At 39.9% G+C, this 17050-nt stretch overlaps 1 protein-coding gene across 6 annotated transcripts in view; it reads right to left on the bottom strand.

The window, feature by feature from the left end:
• ATP8B4 (ATPase phospholipid transporting 8B4 (putative)) overlaps positions 1 to 17050 on the bottom strand; it is a 293676-nt gene that overhangs the window by 235501 nt on the left and 41125 nt on the right. For all 6 annotated transcript variants that reach the window (XM_069596531.1, XM_069596528.1, XM_069596532.1 and 3 more), the window contains one exon: positions 9972 to 10030. In XM_069596531.1, coding sequence (XP_069452632.1) covers positions 9972 to 10030 — 59 coding nt within the window. The remainder of the gene's footprint in view (positions 1 to 9971; positions 10031 to 17050) is intronic.

Genomic DNA, 17050 nt, shown 5'->3' with positions numbered 1-17050 from the left:
GCAGGTCCAACTTTAATGCCTAAATAGTTTACTTTTGTAAGAAACTGCATATAGACTGTCAGACACAAAATTCAATAGAAACCCAGTACTGGTTTTATAATAGTAGACATGAATTTGAGACTAAACTGTTAACACAAATGATTTGATTACTCTTTCAACTACGAAATATAAAATGTAATAGTTATTAACTTTTAAAAATATGAATCACAGAAACAAACTCTTTGGTCCAGTAAAGAAAGTTACAAAACCGGGTTAAAAACCACCTTGAGACTGTTGGGTTGGTGGTTTTTCCGTTAGCCCCCTCAGCTGTTACTGAACTTGCCCAACATTATCCACATGATTGATTTATGATTACCTTCATAAACCACTGGCCAACAAAGGAAACTGCAGTTGTAGTTCTTGCTTCACACAGGAGGTTATTTTCCTTCCTGCTCCATCTTTTCTTTTCTTAGCCTTAGCTTAAATCTATTCCATCAGAGCTAGGCTACAACAGGGCTCCAAAATTCAAACATCAGAATTAGCTTATTTTAACTCTTTTAATTCCAATTACATATTGTGTGAAAACTATTTAAAATTTTATATCATTGCAATGAATAAAGTAAAAGCAAAATAAACAAATGAAGCTAATTACGTGGCTTTACTAGAAACTTACTTCATGGAGCAGACGGAACAGAACTAACTTATGAGGATGCTGAAATTATCTCACTCAAACCTGGAAGAAGTAAAAAGCAAACTCTTCAAAGTTTTAGAGCTTCACTAGATTTTTAATTTTCTTAATGTGCCATTTTAGAACATTTAGAAATAGGAATTCAGAGGCTAAAACAAAAGTTTAAAACAGATCAATCAAATTAAGGAAACAAAACAAAACAAAAAATCAGACAAATGCTTAGCCAAATAACAGTATTTAAATAAATCAGATGTCAAAACGATAAAATATTTATACTTTTAAAGTCTTGAATCTAGAATGAAAATGAATTTGAGGGATATCCAAAAATCATCTTTTCTCCTACAAGTATTTATAAAACCTCTGTCAGGTAGAACATAGAATAATGGACATGGATATTAACAGCACACAAAACAGAAAGCATTCCAATGTTTGCTAAAAAGTCACTGCTACTATAGTAACGCCTCAATACAAAAAAAGGGCAACAACCGACAACCAGAAAAGACAGTAAATGCAAGTTACTGGCACTTTCCACAACCAATTCCAACTTGTCACAGTGCCTGGCATCATCCACACTTTTTGGTTGGTACATAAATTGCTTTAATCATCAGACTTCTTGGTGAGCATCTATAGCATGTTGGCAGTGCAACTACGCTGCTCATGAAAAGAAGAAGAGAAAACCAAATTTTCCCAGGATTAAAAAAAGGACTAGGATGTGTCCCAACATGTAGATAATCCCAAGAATCTTCCAAAGAAAATGTTTAAAGTTTTACCTTCCCATGGCTTTCTGTACCTATTCAAAATGTGAGAAAATTGACTCAAAAATCCTTCATTTCATTTCAGTGAGTCTGAAAGCTTAAATACTATTTCTCTTTTTATTGCTTATTATTAACTAAGTAAGCCGTTCTCTTCTGCATGGTTTTTCCCTTGCCCTCTGACTTCCAAAAAAATTAAACTGCTTTCTTCAGGTCCACCAACTGCTTCCATATGGATGTAAAGATATTCTGCTTCAACTTTTAAGTTCATGAGTACCTAGCTTCAGATATGGTTACCCACCCCCCTGTTTCCTGAGGGGCTCCCCCCTGAACCCCACCCCCACCCCAGCTTTCATCTCACCCCTTCTCTGTTTTCCTCAGCACTCCGCTCTCTCACTGTGTGGGAGTTTCTACCCTTACACCTTTCAGCCATCACTCCTTAACAAGTTCTGTTTTTCTTCTAACTTGAAGAGCCTTCTTCCAATGGATATCCTTAATCTACTACTCTAACCCCACCCAAGTTACATTCCCTATTAACCTGGGCATTTCCATTTGATCATCAAATCTATTTAATCCAGAGGGCTGCTAAAATCCTCACTTTGTGACTCCTCAGCCCCTGAGAGCCTATTACGTCATATTCAAATTCTTTTTTTTTTAACAGTCAGGTCTCACCTACCTGAACTATAATTTCCCATGACCCATCCCCACAACCAATTAGATCAGTCTTGAGGATTTTGCTCCCATCTCTCGTTTCTAACAAGTGGTGGTACATATAAACAAACAAGTCTCAAGTCATTTCCCATTTCCTCTGGCAACACTTCGTCAAACATCTTCACTCACACTGAGCCTTCATTTCCCTAACACAGGCCACATCACACAATTAGAATTTAGTATTACCTTTTGACTATTACCTATTATCAAATTCGTTCTTATGCGCTGGTCTTCTCTACTTGAACAGATTACACACACTCCTTGAAAGGGGAAAGCAGAATCTATATCCCCTTTATAAATAACCCCAGCACTTCCCTGGTGGCTCAGACAGTAAAGAATCCACCTGCAATGCAGGAGACCTGAGTGCTATCTCTGGGCTGGGAAGATTCCCTTGAGAAGGTAATGGCAACCCACTCCAGTATTCTTGCTTGGGAAATCCCATGGAGAGAGGAGCCTGGCGGGCTACAGTCCAATGGGGTTTCAAAGTGTTGCACATGACTGAGCAACAAACACTTTCACTTTCAGCACTCAAAACATTGCCAGTCTAAGCAACAGGGTCTTCTAGAATGCAGTTTGGGGCCCACCTAAAAATACCCTACACATTCCAGTTTCCTCATGTATTTTTACTCCTTTGAGCTTCATATTCTTTTTGTACATCTCCTCAGAACCTCTTTGGAAAGTAATTAAGTCAACGAACACAAGTTGCTAGGTCTAGAGTAGGTATACTGTGAACATATTGAATTTTAAAAATCATTTTTATTTCTATTTTTTTAAAAAGGAGACAATGAAACATTAATTCACCCACACACAGGAACAGAAAATTTTACTGTCAGTCTGGTCTCAGAGAAACACAGACACATCATTACAATGTGGCCCTAAAGAGGTCCAGTGACTGTCCGAGTCCACACACCCAGAATGATGGTGGGCCACAATCTCTAACTCCACACTCAACCACTTATTCTGAGTTAAAAGAGAAGTGACTATGTAAACATACAAGTCCCAGTCAGTGGGTGGGAGGGATATGGAAGGGGCTCATGCTGAAGGGCACCTTGGTGATGTCATTGCAGCACTGACTGCTGAGAGTCCACCATATTGTCACACTGAAGAAACACTTTTTGGAAAACCCAAATGGTCATTGTTTTACCAATCACAAAACTCATAAGAGCAACAAGAGCTTCCATTTAGTAACCTTAATATCAACAAGCCATCTCAAGATTCTAAGAATAAATTAAGGTGTTCAAATTGAAATTTGGGGAAGGAAGGCCTCCTTTAAAAGTATCCAAAACTACTTGGCTAAATTTTCACCAATTTGTATAAGCCAGTACACTTCCTGAATAGGACCAGTAATTGGTAATTTAGCTCAGGGAAAAAACTCTTTAGAAACTTCCCATCCACCTTTGTGCAAGAAATATTTTCAGATAAAAGCTATTAAGTGTTCAGGTTTACTGGACTTTCTGAGTTGGAAGCAGGATAAGTTTCTCAGCACTCAGACAAGTTCCTCCCCCTTCTCAAATTCTGTTTGAGTTCAAGAGAATTGAATAGGGCTATATCTGTGCTAACATAGAGAAAAATAATAGGACACAGTGGGAACCAGTGTTTTCCAATATTTCTTTATTTTTAATAATGTCAGAAAATAGCTATAATTAATCTAACACTTTTTCTGACATTTTTGACATCAACACATTCTAATGCAATTACAGCTGTTTTCACTACTCCTACCGTCCATTCCGAACTCCTCCTAATAGGGATCGTGAGTGGCTGTCTGGCTAGTGCTTATGTTTCCCTAACGTTTTTAACATTAACATATTTTAATACAACTGTTCTCATTACTTCTATTATTCATTCCTATTATTAACCAAGAAAACTTTGAACGCCTTTCTAATGAGAATAATAAGTCTAGTGCTTGGCTCACTCTTCCTCCACTCCGGTCCTGCTTTGTGTTACATATCTTGGCAGTCTGAAATCCCACTTGCAGTTTTATGCTTTCCACCTTCCAGTTTTCACAATATCATGTCTCATTTGCCAATTAATTTTACTTAGAATCATTAACCTTGTCTTTTGTTTGTGTTCTAAACCCTTTATCTTTTAAAAGCACTTTTGGTCATTTTTTAAGACTGTTTTATGTTCTATAAATTGCTTTGAAGCTTAAGGGTTTGTTGATAAATTAAGGTTTTTCTAGGTATTGAAATATCTTTTTTCAGCCTTCAAAGAGAAAGTTTGCTTGGCCAGTCTTTGTGTTTGTGGAAATTATACCATTTATCTGTGCTTTGTGTAAATTTTTACCCCAAGGTCTCATCTACAAATGCTAAAGGTAGGATTTAAGGTCATTCTTAGCCTCACATTTGTAAAATTTTGTATGTCCTTTATCTACTTTGTCTTCAGAGTATAAAAACTTCACCAGCAGGTAATGAAATAAGAAAAGGAAAGGGAATTCAGACGGTTTGTTTGGTGGGTTTTCTCTTGTTGCTGTTTTTCAAGATTGGTCAAATGAGCAGCAGCGTATCATGGAAATAAACAGGCTTTCAATTTGACCAATCTAAATTAGGATTCTACCTACGAGCTGTGTGACTTCAGACAAGTTACTAAATGGACTCCACTTCATCTCTTAGGGTTTTTTGGAAGATTAGCTATATGTGCAAAGCACCTGGTACACAACTAGACTCACAGTTTTAAGAATATGAGTCATTATCCAGCTCTGTGACCTTGAGTAAATCACCTGAGATCTCTGTGCACCAATGTCTTCAAAAATAAAAGTGAGATGAGTCAAGTGCTCCCTTCATAGAGTTGTGAGATGAAATTAGTTTACTATAATAGAATGCTTAGAACCCTGTAAGCACTTACATATGTGTAAGCTATTATCATTATTAACACTAACTTTGTTACTGTCATCACAGTTAACCATACATCTGTCAATATCCATACTAAGAATATCAGGATTATTTCCTGAACTGATCAAATGCATTGCATAGAGTAGTTAAGTACTAGCACTTTCATATGGCTTAGCTGGCAGGTTGGAGGGGGGTGTTCTCTACAATCATAGTCATTCACACTGTCAGTCTTCTTGCTTTAGGCGCATCTGTATCTCCATATTGCATTGCCTGCATAATTTATCAGCAACTTCCACACCTTTAGTATCACAGACTTGCTGACTTTTTGACATGATTATCTGCCGCAAAAAGTAACTTCAGCCAATTTCTCAGTGTCTTCCTAAGCCATTTTCACTGATATCCTACTTTGCTGCTGCTGCTGCTAAGTCACTTCAGTCGTGTCTGATTCTGTGAGACCCCATAGATGGCAGCCCACCAGGCTCCCCCGTCCCTGGGATTCTCCAGGCAAGAACACTGGAGTGGGTTGCCATTTCCTTCTCCAATGCATGAAAGTGAAAAGTGAAAGTGAAGTCGCTCAGTCATGTCCGACTCTTCGCGACCCCATGGACTGCAGCCCACCAGGTTTTACCCAGTACTTTATAGGAAATCTAAAATTGACTGTGCATACTTGCCCACAAACATGTTAAAGAAAAAATTCATAAAAAAGGTTTAGCCTAGGATCTGGTACATAGTACATATACAATATATACTACCTAGTCTTACTGTTATCAAACATTTATATAAATTATTTCATTTAACCCTATGGTAGATAATCCTCTAAGGAAAATGCCCCCATCTCACAGGTAAAATTAATGATATGCAGAAAAATAAATAAATGGAAATCACAAGTTAGTAAATGAGAAAGAGAGTAAAGGATTCAAACTGTGGTTTATCTTATCCCCAAACATTCTCTCCACTACATCTGAGGAAGCTTCACCATTTTTCCTTTCACATTTTTTATAATTTTCAGTTTATCCCCATCCCCTTTTCAGCCTTCAGGGAAGAATATTACTTCATCAATTATTAAAAGCATTCTCTCTGAGATCTGTTCAGTTCAGTTGCTCAGTTGTGTCTGACTCCTTGTGACCCCAAGAACCACAGCACACCAGGCCTCCCTGTCCATCACCAACTTCCGGAGTCCACCCAAACCCACGTCCATCGAGTCGGTGATGCCATCCAACCATCTCATCCTCGGTCGTCCTCTTCTTCTCCAGCCCTCAATCTTTCCCAGCATCAGAGTCTTTTCAAATGAGTCAGCTCTTCACATCAAGTGGCCAAACTTCTGGAGTTTCAGCTTCAACATCAGGCCTTCCAATGAACACCCAGGACTGATCTCTTTTAGGATGGACTGGCTGGATCTCCTTGCAGTCCAAGGGACTCTCAAGAGTCCTCTAACACCACAGTTCAAAAGCATCAATTCTTCAGCACTCAGCTTTCTTCACAGTCCAAATCTCACATCCATACATAACCACAGGAAAAACCATAGCCTTGACTAGACGGACCTTTGTTGGCAAAGTAATGTTTCTTCTTTTTAATATGCTGTCTAGGTTGGTCATAACTTTCCTTCCAAGGAGTAAGCATCTTTTAACTTCATGGCTGCAATCACCATCTGCAGTGATTTTGGAGCCCCCCAAAATAAAGTCTGACACTGTTTCCCCATCTATAAGTGATGGGACCTGATGCCATGATCTTAGTTTTCTGAATGTTGAGCTTTAAGCCAACTTTTTCACTCTCCTCTTTCACTTTCTTCAAGAGGCTCTTTAGTTCTTCTTTACTTTCTGTCATAAGGGTAGTATCGTCTGCATATCTGAGGTTATTGATATTTCTCCCAGCAATCTTGATTCCAGCTTGTGCTTCCTCCAGCCCAGCATTTCTCATGATGTACTCTGCATATAAGCTAAATAAGCAGGGTCACAATATACACGCTTGGCCTACTCCTTTTCTTATATGGAACCAATCTGTTGTTCCATGTCTAGTTCTAACTGTTGCTTCCTGACCTGCATATAGGTTTCTCAAGAGGTAGGTCAGGTAGTCTGGTATTCCCATCTCTTTCAGGATTTTCCACAGTTTCTTGTGATCTACACAGTCAAAGGCTTTGGCATAGTCAATAAAGCAGAAATAGATGTTTTTCTGGAACTCTCTTGCTTTTTTGATGATCCAACGGATGTTGGCAATTTGATCTCTGGTTCCTCTGCCTTTTCTAAAACCATCTTGAACATCTGGAAGTTCATGGTTCATGTATTTCTGAAGCCTGGCTTGGGCAATTTTAAGCATTACTTTACTAGCGCCTGAGATCTGTAAGTTTTTTTAAAAACCCATTTCCATTTGAGGTAATATCCTTTAAAGCTACGCAAGACTGAGCGAAAGGCCCGTGGCTTCGACCTTTCCTAAAAGGATAGTCCACATATGAAGTGCTTAAAAATCCTTAAAAATCAGATAAATATATATTCAAATACTGTCTCTATAAAGAATAGCTCACAGGGTCACTGTTTGTTATTCTGCTTTAATCCATAGAATAAGTTTATGAAATCAGTACGCTTATTATCCGTAATTTTTATCTGACTAGACTGAGGCTGAGAAGAGTCCTACAGTTCATGTGTGGCCAGACATCCTGTTGGGAGTTCCCAAATCAACACACCATCAGCCAGGTCTCATAGGGACCCTTGTTCACTCTAGGAGGGCCTGGCTTATCCCCTTTGAGCCATGGGAGGGGTCATTAGACCTGGGACACTCATGTCCCTCTCTGCTCTGCAGCTTCCCTCTCTCAACTCTTGGTGTCATTCTTGGTTTTCCTAGCCCTTAATGGGCTTTGTTTTTTCCTTAGTATGTTTAAGCTCAGAGATGAAGCTGCCTTATTCCATCTGCTGCAGCTGCAGAATATTGTTCTACTGCTTTGTCACTGGTAAGAAGCCCAACAGAAAACACATACATCTGTGTGCTTCTGTTCAATATCATGCAGGCCCAAGAAAAAAAAAAAAACCTCTGTTATCATTGGCATATTATTATTAAAAGAAAGATGAAGCAACCATGGCAAATGGTTGCTACCTGTTTAATCTGGGTAGTGGGCACACAGGTGATATTTTATTTCCTGTACTTATCTCTAAGTTTTAAATATTTTATAAATTAAGTAAAAATAACTATAAAGGACAGTATCATATTACATGTAACATAAAAAATATGGCTTTCCTTATACAGTCACTACTCACAGAATGAAAATACTTCTTACATATTGGAAAAATAAGGATATAGCCAAATATATAAACGCCTTAAGGTCTTAAAATATAGACTTCTACTCCTCTTATTTAGGATTTGGTAGTCAAGGCTTTCAAGGGTCATCCTCAAGAGTTAAGGAACTGGCTATAAAATGGATAGAAAGGCATGGAGCCAAGTCTAGTGATGACCAGCCAGGCTAAATGACCAGATGGCATGAGGCTACACAGAGTGGAAATAATCACCATGGAGAAAGTCATCCTCCCACTCCCACTCCAGGCTAGAAAGCACATTCATCAGCCTTCTGAGAGAGATTCCTTCTCTCATGGGCACGCTTACTTTAACCAAGCTTATAAGATTAATGAATAAAATCAGAGTTGCCATATATTATTCTAACGAGAAATCTGTCATAGAGGCAGTGCGCTGACTCCCTGTAGAGACAGTTACATTGAACATCAAGATATAATCACAAGTTTACGTAATTAGCACAGCATGAGAAAAGAGGAGTGGTTAGCTATCTCTGTTGGTATCGAGCTAGAGCAGTCCAGTGCTTTCATCTACACATATGGAAATGACCTCCCAAAAAGAACCAAATATTAAAAATAATCCACTGGCCAAAATTCTCTCTCCTCTAGCTGGTTCCTGGATGGACACTGCTAAAGTTTGCCCCATGAAACTCACATTGCTACATCTTAATAGTCATCAAACCCCTCTGTGAATTCAGTCTCTGGCTAATGTGCTAGTAACTCAATCATACCAGGTCTTATAGGCTGCATGTCAACTGCAGCATCAATTCTACCAACTATCTTTCTTAGAACTTATCTTAAAAGCCCATGTAACAACTTGAGTCAAGGAAAGATGAGGAGATTTTAATGAGAGTCAGACACGACTGAAGTAACTTAGCAGCAGCAGCATGACATAATTCATAGTGTTCATCATTGTATCCCACGTTTATAGAATAGTGTCAGTCACTTAGTAGATGTTCAATAAATACTTCTTTTGTAAATGAAAAAAAAACTTGCTTAAAAAAAAAAAAAGTACTTCAGGGACTTCCTTGGTGGTCCAGTAGCTAAGAATCCACCTGGCAATGCAGGGGACACAGGTTGGATCTCTAGTCAGGGAATTCATCCCACATGCCTTGGGGCAACTACTGAGCCTGAGCACCACAAAGACAGAGTCTGTGCACCTCAACAAAAGATCCTGCATGATGCAACAAAGATCCTGTGTGCCCAATAAATTCTTTTTTTAAAGTAGTTCAGAACAAGCTTAAAGCTCACACATTTTAAATAATTCTCACTGCTCACTTGATAAATACAATCGTTCAGGTTGGGAAACTTTCTCCTACATATACTTTTCCACATTTAGCCTGAGTTGCTTAGAGAAAATCCCCAAATGTTATTCATCCCCCATCAGCCACTTTCACCACTTCTATCACAAAGTACTACCATAGAGGCCTGTTTTCATAGTATTCTTAACATTATTCAAGTGCCCAATGAGCACCAGAATAAACTAAGCATCATTCTTAAGAAGATACTTCATCTTATTCCCATAGCAATATGAATACCAATCATTCTTAATGTGTAAAAAAATAAGCGTATAAACATTACTAAAATCTAAATTTATTTTTAAAAATCTGAAACATATGGCACCTTGCTATTAAAATGGGCCAACAAAGTTTTAAGTGAAGTCAAAGTTCTAGAAGGTATGAATCCTACTATCTTAAGACCCACCCCAGGTTGTGTGCTCGATATGTGTTTTACTCACTTTGTACAGGAACTTCTCATTATATTCACGGTCATTGGCTTTTACTATCCGTTCCACTTCTAAAGAGAAAGCGAAATCAGGTAAGAAATTAAATTTTCAACCAAAAGAAACATACGACTCATTAAACTAACATCACATAGGTTACTTTGTCATCAAGATTGCAAGAATTCTTTCTTTTGAAATTTGAAGGGCATTGGTTTTTTTCCAGCCTAAATGTTGGAACGTGTATCGGAAAAGTCCCCAAATGGAAAGCTGAAGTGTTTTTCATTGTCTTTTTAACACCAGCCATAAAGCAAAACAGTACGTGTTGCCAGTTTATATATCCCTTTCACTCCATAAAGACCCTTTCTGTTAACTTCAAGTAGTTTCTAAAAAAAGAAGTTATGTCAAATGCCACACTGCAAAGGAAATTTTGTTTTGCTATAGAATTATAAGACATAACATAGCCAAATAAAACCATACTGAGGTTGCCAGTGAGGTAACTGACCTTATGGTTATGGAGCCAATGGTAAAATTTCTAAACAATCCACGTATAGTGAGAGGAACTTGATACCTTCAGGACATTGAGACTGGCCCTTAGCTGGAAATGGCCAAAAAAATTAAATCTCTTCGGAAAGCAAATGCAGAATTCCAGCTCAAGGTAGCAACTTATGAAGATCTTAAAGTCATCTCCTCCCCATAGACACACCAAATCAACAGCTATATCCGGAACAAGTTCCTCTGAAAACACCTAAAAACCTAGCTGAATGATGCCCTTCACATCAGGCAAACAAGAGGGAAACCAATCAAAGCAGGTAGGAAAGGCTGAGACACAATCTCATCCCCACACAAAGGAGGAGGGAACTCAAAACCCAGAGCTTCAACCTGAGAAGCGAAGGGTTCATACCCCAGCTTTCCAGATGAGTACCTGAGAGACAGCCTCCAAAGCATCTGCTTCAAAGACCAACATGGCAGGACTGTGGCAAACTGAAGCACAGCTTTTTAAAGTGCCTACAGGCAGACTCACCCACCCCAGGGCCCAGCACAGAAGCAGCCTTTTGAAAAGCACCAGAAAAAGACTCACTTGCTAATTTTAAAACCTTGGTCTTAGGGGCAGGGACCTCTGGCATACTCCCCAGAGATGGTGGTTGGTGGGCACAATGTCCCTGCTCTACCTCTGCCTTGCTATTGCAGATGGGTGCCATCTTTTATTTCTTCCTTTATCCTTTTTCTCCTTGTATTTTTGTTTTCCTATTTCTCTTTTCCCTTTTTATCTTCCAATAGGTGCTACTTTTTTACTCCACCTCTGCCACTCCCCAGAGTTCTAGGATGCCCTGGAGAGGATGTCCAAACACACCTGGTGCCCCAGTTTCTACATCTGATGACCCAGTTTTTCACAGCTGCCACCCAGGGAACACTCCTTGGCCACTTGGCTCTGAAAGCCACAGCCTTGTGTTCCTAGATCCTACAAAACTGTAAAAATCAAAGATTCTATTCTTGGCAGACTACCATCCTCAGGGCACTGCACAGACAGCTGACTAAAACACATTCCCAGTCTTTCTGAGAAAGAGAACTATTTGCATGTCTAAAACCTTGGGCCTGTGGGGCAGGCTTCTGGTCTGGCACTCAGGGGACTATACACAGGCTCCCAGGGAATAGAGGCCGAGGGACACAATCTTTGCATTCTCTCTCTACCTCTCTCCAGCTCACCGGGATCTTCAGAAAGAAGCTTATCCCTTCTCTGGGGCCCAATTTTTCTGTCTAATGCCAGGGGACATCTCTATATCACCTGAAAGTAAGTACAAATAACAAAATAATAGGACCATAAACCCAAAGATTATCATATTGCAGAAATTAAAATTTGTAAAGGGCAAAACAAGCCTTTGACTGTGTGGATCACAACAAACTGTGGAAAATTCTGAAAGAGATGGGAATACCAGACCACCTTACCTGCCTCCTGAGAAATCTGTATGCAGGTCAGGAAGCAACAGTTAGAACTGGACATGGAACAACAGACTGGTTCCAAATAGGAAAAGGAGTACATCAAGGCTATATATTGTCACCCTGCTTATTTAACTTATATGCAGAGTACATCATGAGAAATGCTGGGCTGGAAGAAGCACAAGCTGGAATCAAGATTGCCGGGATAAATATCAATAACCTCAGCTATGCAGATGACACCACCCTGATGGCAGAAAGTGAAGAACTAAAGAGCCTCTTGATGAAAGTGAAAGAAGAAAGTGAAAAAGTTGTCTTAAAACTCAACATTCAAAAAACTAAGATCATGGCATCTGGTCCCATCACTTCATGGCAAATAGATGGGGAAACAATGGAAACAGTGAGAGACTTCATTTGGAAAGGCTCCAAAATCACTGCAGATGGTGACTGCAGCCATGAAATTAAAAGACGCTTGCTCCTGGGAAGAAAAGTTATGACCAACCCAGACAGCATATTAGAAAGCAAAGACATTACTTTTCCAACAAAGGTCCATCTAGCCAAAGCTATGGTTTTTCCAGCAGTCATGTATGGATGTAAGAGTTGAACTATAAAGAAAGCTGAGTGCCAAAGAATTGATGCTTTTGAATTGTGGTGTTGAAGAAGACTCTTGAGAGTCCCTTGGACTGCAAGGAGATCCAACTAGTCCATCCTAAAGGAAATCAGTCCTGAATATTCATTGGAAGGACTGATGCTGAAGCTGAAACTCCAATACGGTGGCCACCTGATGCGAAGAACTGACTCACTGGAAAAGACCCTGATTCTGGCAAAGACTGAAGGCAGGAGGAGAAGGGGATGACAGAGGATGAGATGGTTGGATGGCATCACTGACTCAATGGCCATGAGTTTGAATAAACTCCGGGAGGTGTTGATGGACAGGGAGGCCTGGCATGCTGCAGTCCATGGGGTCGCAAAGAGTTGGTCATGACTGAGTGACTGAACTGAACTGAACTGAACGGGCAAAACAAGACAGTGCCCCAGAAACACCAGCAGAGCATGTTTCTGTTGTAAGAGTAGCAAATTCCCACTCCATGTTTACTAACTCAGAGTTGACAAAAGGGTAATAATGGTGGAGCAATGAAAGTGATGGAAGAAAGACCAGTCAAGCAACAAACAGATGTCAGTGTTGGAGTCTCCTAGTCACTGACTTGACCATCTCAACCTGGGATTCCCTTAATCCCACAGTTCTCCACCTAGATAAGTGACAGATTGTAAAAAGTATAGGCATGTGATAAGAGTTTGGCTTTAGAGAAGGTACACACAACCACAGAGATAAAGGTAACTGGAGAGTAGAAGTAACTTAGAGGCACATATTAGGGATGAGGAAACAGCAAGAGAGAAACAAAGAGGAGGAGATAAGAAGGGAGACAAAGATAACAGAGATGAACAGGGAAAGGAGGAAGGTAGAAACATGTCTTACCATCTGTACCCTGTATGCCAGGCATCTTGATTTATAAGAACTGATTCCTATTTCCCAAAAGTCTAAGAGGAATCTAAATGTCTCTACAGCCCCTGTATTAGTTCAGCTCTCAGGTATGAAGTTCACCTCTGAGGACTGCTATGATTGGACTCCTAGCATGTGTAGAGTGTTTATTTATCTGTTTGATAGCCACCTACATGACTTCCTTCTTTACCATTGAAAAAAATCAGTTCCCTGTGTATAACTCTGAAATTGAGAACCCACCAGGAAGCAACCTCTCAAACAACCGCCCTCTGAAAGACAGTTTCCAAAGTCTGACTGTAAAAGCATCATCCTCTCTTTTTTGCTGATTCTCCAACAAAGAGCAAAAATATCAAAACCCAAAATGAAGTTTTGGAGGCTAAGGAGACTTAAAAACTTAAAAAGCTAGATGATGTTTTTATTCATCCCCACATCGACCCAGGCATAGTAAAACTGCTGACAGGAAAATAACCAATGTTACTGGCCCACCGGCATCCTGTACGTAATTTCCAGATTAGCTCTAAGTTAAAAATCAGATGTGCTACTCTGCTCAGTGTTATATGGCAGCCTGGATAGGACGGGGATTTGGGGGAGAATGGATACATGTATACATGCGGCTGTCCACTTGAAACTTTCACAACATTGTTAATTAGCTATACATCAATATAAAATCAAACATTAAAAAATCAAATGTGCTCATATTAATTGGCTTTAGTTTAGATCATATACATTCAGTTGATGATCATTTTTAAATTACACATTTATATGAAGCACATCCGAGCACAGAATTCTATAGTTCTGTTTCTAGTTTTGCTTACTCTAAATATCAGAATCTTGACTCCTATCCAGTGTCTCCATGAAACTACCCTCCCCAAGGACTGAAAACAGCCATTTCCCAAAGTGGCCAAAGGAGTAATTTCTGTGCTGGGAAATTCTGGATCCTCTCCCTAGTGTTCACACTGCTCTTGCCCCTTGAGACTCTGTTAGAGCCAGGAGGTTCTCTCCTATTTATATCTGTGTGCTCACTTAGTAGATCAGTCACGTCCAACTCTTTGTGACACCCCTGGACTGTAGCCTGCCAGGCTCCTCTATCCATGGAGTTTTCCAGGCAAAAATAGTGGAATGGGTTGCCACTTCCTTCTCCAGGAGGTCTTCCCAACCCAGGGATCAAACGTGCATCTCTAGAGTCTCCTGAATTGACAGACAAATTCTTGACCATTGTGCCACTTGGGAAGTCCCTATTTACTTTTAAATTCATCTTATTAAGTCTTCATCTTTACTTCTATACTTTCAGTAAGCATTTTCTTTCTGAACTGAGTCTTTTTTTTTTTTTTTCAGTTTTTTATTTTTTAAATTTTAATATCTTTAATTCTTACATGTGTTCCCAAACATGAACCCCCCTCTGAACTGAGTCTTCATGAAAAAAAATTCTGGCAGATTTTTATCCATTCCTTAAGTCCTGCAAAATTCTGGCTTTGGATCTAAATTCCCAGTTTTCTGCCTTTTGCCTTTTTATGCTAGGCCTGAATTATCTTTGTAGGAATTGACATTCTTCCATGTACTACAACAGTATGTGAAGGGATATAAACCCCTGTTGGCAATAAGTCACATCCTGCCAAGAAGAGGAAGCCGAGACCGAATTCCCCATAAACAATGCCCACTGAGAACTGCTCAGAGATTCAATGATTTAACATCTGCCACTTCATAGGCATCCTTCGAGATGGAAGAGTAATAAAAGGAAAGTGCTCACCAGGGGATTTATCATTTACCAAGGTAAGCTCATTCCTGCACAACTGGTGTCACTAAATGTGTCTGGTTCCAAAAAGAAGCAAAGTGATACACATGGATTATAAAATACAGTAAGCTAGCATATGTTCACAGTGAAATGAAAGAGCTCACAGTTCAAGATAGCATGTCCTTCTACTTCCCTTTCCTTTCAGGTCCCACTGAAATGACAGAAAATATTTTTCTAAAGAATAAAAACATAACAGTGTTAGAAAATAAGAATGTGAGTTAGCAGAGGCTCATATATTTTAAAGACAGTCTAGAAAATAAAATAGAAATCAGATGGAATCAAGTTGTCCAAAAAAATAAAAAGATAGGAACAACGCTAGCCAAAAGAATTAGAAGACTGGTTTTTCACAGTGGTGCTCCAGACAAGTTCCAAATTCAGCCAATAAATACAAAGATTGAGAGTGTGCTGTAGTTATGCCTATTAGCTTGGCAAAATGATTAATAGGGTGGCCTTTTACTCTAAGAAGTGTCCCAGTTTGGGAATATTTACCTAGTGGTCCAGTAGTTAAGAATCTGCCTTCCAATGCAGGGGACATAGGACTGACCCCTGTTCAGTTCAGTTCAGTTCAGTCGGTCAGTCGTGTCCAACTCTTTGCGACCCCATGAATCGCAGCACGCCAGGCCTCCCTGTCCATCACCATCTCCCAGAGTTCACTCAGACTCACGCCCATTGAGTCCGTGATGCCATCCAGCCATCTCATCCTGGGTCGTCCCCTTCTCCTCCTGCCCCCAATCTCTCCCAGCATCAGAGTCTTTTCCAATGAGTCAACTCTTCGCATGAGGTGGCCAAAGTACTGGAGCTTCAGCTTTAGCATCATTCCTTCCAAAGAAATCCCAGGGTTGATCTCCTTCAGAATGGACTGGTTGGATCTCCTTGCAGTCCAAGGGACCCTCAAGAGTCTTCTCCGACACCACAGTTCAAACGCATCAATTCTTCAGCGCTCAGCCTTCTTCACAGTCCAACTCTCACATCCATACATGACCACAGGAAAAACCATAGCCTTGACTAGATGGAACTTAGTCGGCAAAGTAATGTCTCTGCTTTTGAATATACTATCTAGGTTAGTCATAACTTTTCTTATACGCCACAGTGCAACTAAGTCCATGTGCCACAATGAGAGAGAAGCCCACTCGCCTCAAGGAAAGATCCCACATGCCACAATGAAGACCCCACATGCTGTAACTAAGACCTGATGCAGCCAAATAAATAATAAATAATTTTTAAGCATCCCAGTTTGGAACATAAGTTATCTGATACCCTTAGCTTTGGAGCATTACCAAAATAATTAAATTGTAATTGAGCCAGTTGGGCCCTCTTACACACCCTTCCCTCACCCATTGAAGAGAGCAGGCAACATGCTGAGGGAGGAAACCAAGAGTGGGTGTTCAGGCCTAAGAGAGAAGCAGCTGCAAACCCCCACATCACCTACAGCTGACTTAAGCCCTAGTAAAACCTGCCTTCCTGGGGTAATTGCAGGGTTTGCCAGATTGCCTGACTATACCACAACACTATAGAATGATTATCTCTGCTCCTCCCAAATTCAAATGTTGAGACTTAATCCCTGATATAATATTTGAAAGCCTTTGGAAGGTAATTAGGTCATGAGGGTGGAGCCCCCACAAATGGGATTAGTGCCTTTATAAAAGAGGCCCCACTGAATCCTCCTACACTGTTAGTAAGAATGTAAATTGATGCAGCCACTATGAAGAACAGTATGGATGTCCCTTAAAAACAAAAATTGGTCTACCACATGATCCAGCAATCCTACTCCTAGTCATATACCTGGAGAAAACTATAATTCAAAGAGATACATGCACCCCATTGTTCCTTGCAGCACTATTTACAATAGTCAGGACATGGAAGTAACCT

Source organism: Ovis canadensis, chromosome 7 (genome assembly GCF_042477335.2).
Source record: "Ovis canadensis isolate MfBH-ARS-UI-01 breed Bighorn chromosome 7, ARS-UI_OviCan_v2, whole genome shotgun sequence".
Taxonomy (NCBI): domain Eukaryota; kingdom Metazoa; phylum Chordata; class Mammalia; order Artiodactyla; family Bovidae; genus Ovis; species Ovis canadensis.
The sequence above is the reverse complement of the archived record's forward strand: the minus strand, read 5'-3'. Positions and strand labels throughout refer to the sequence as shown.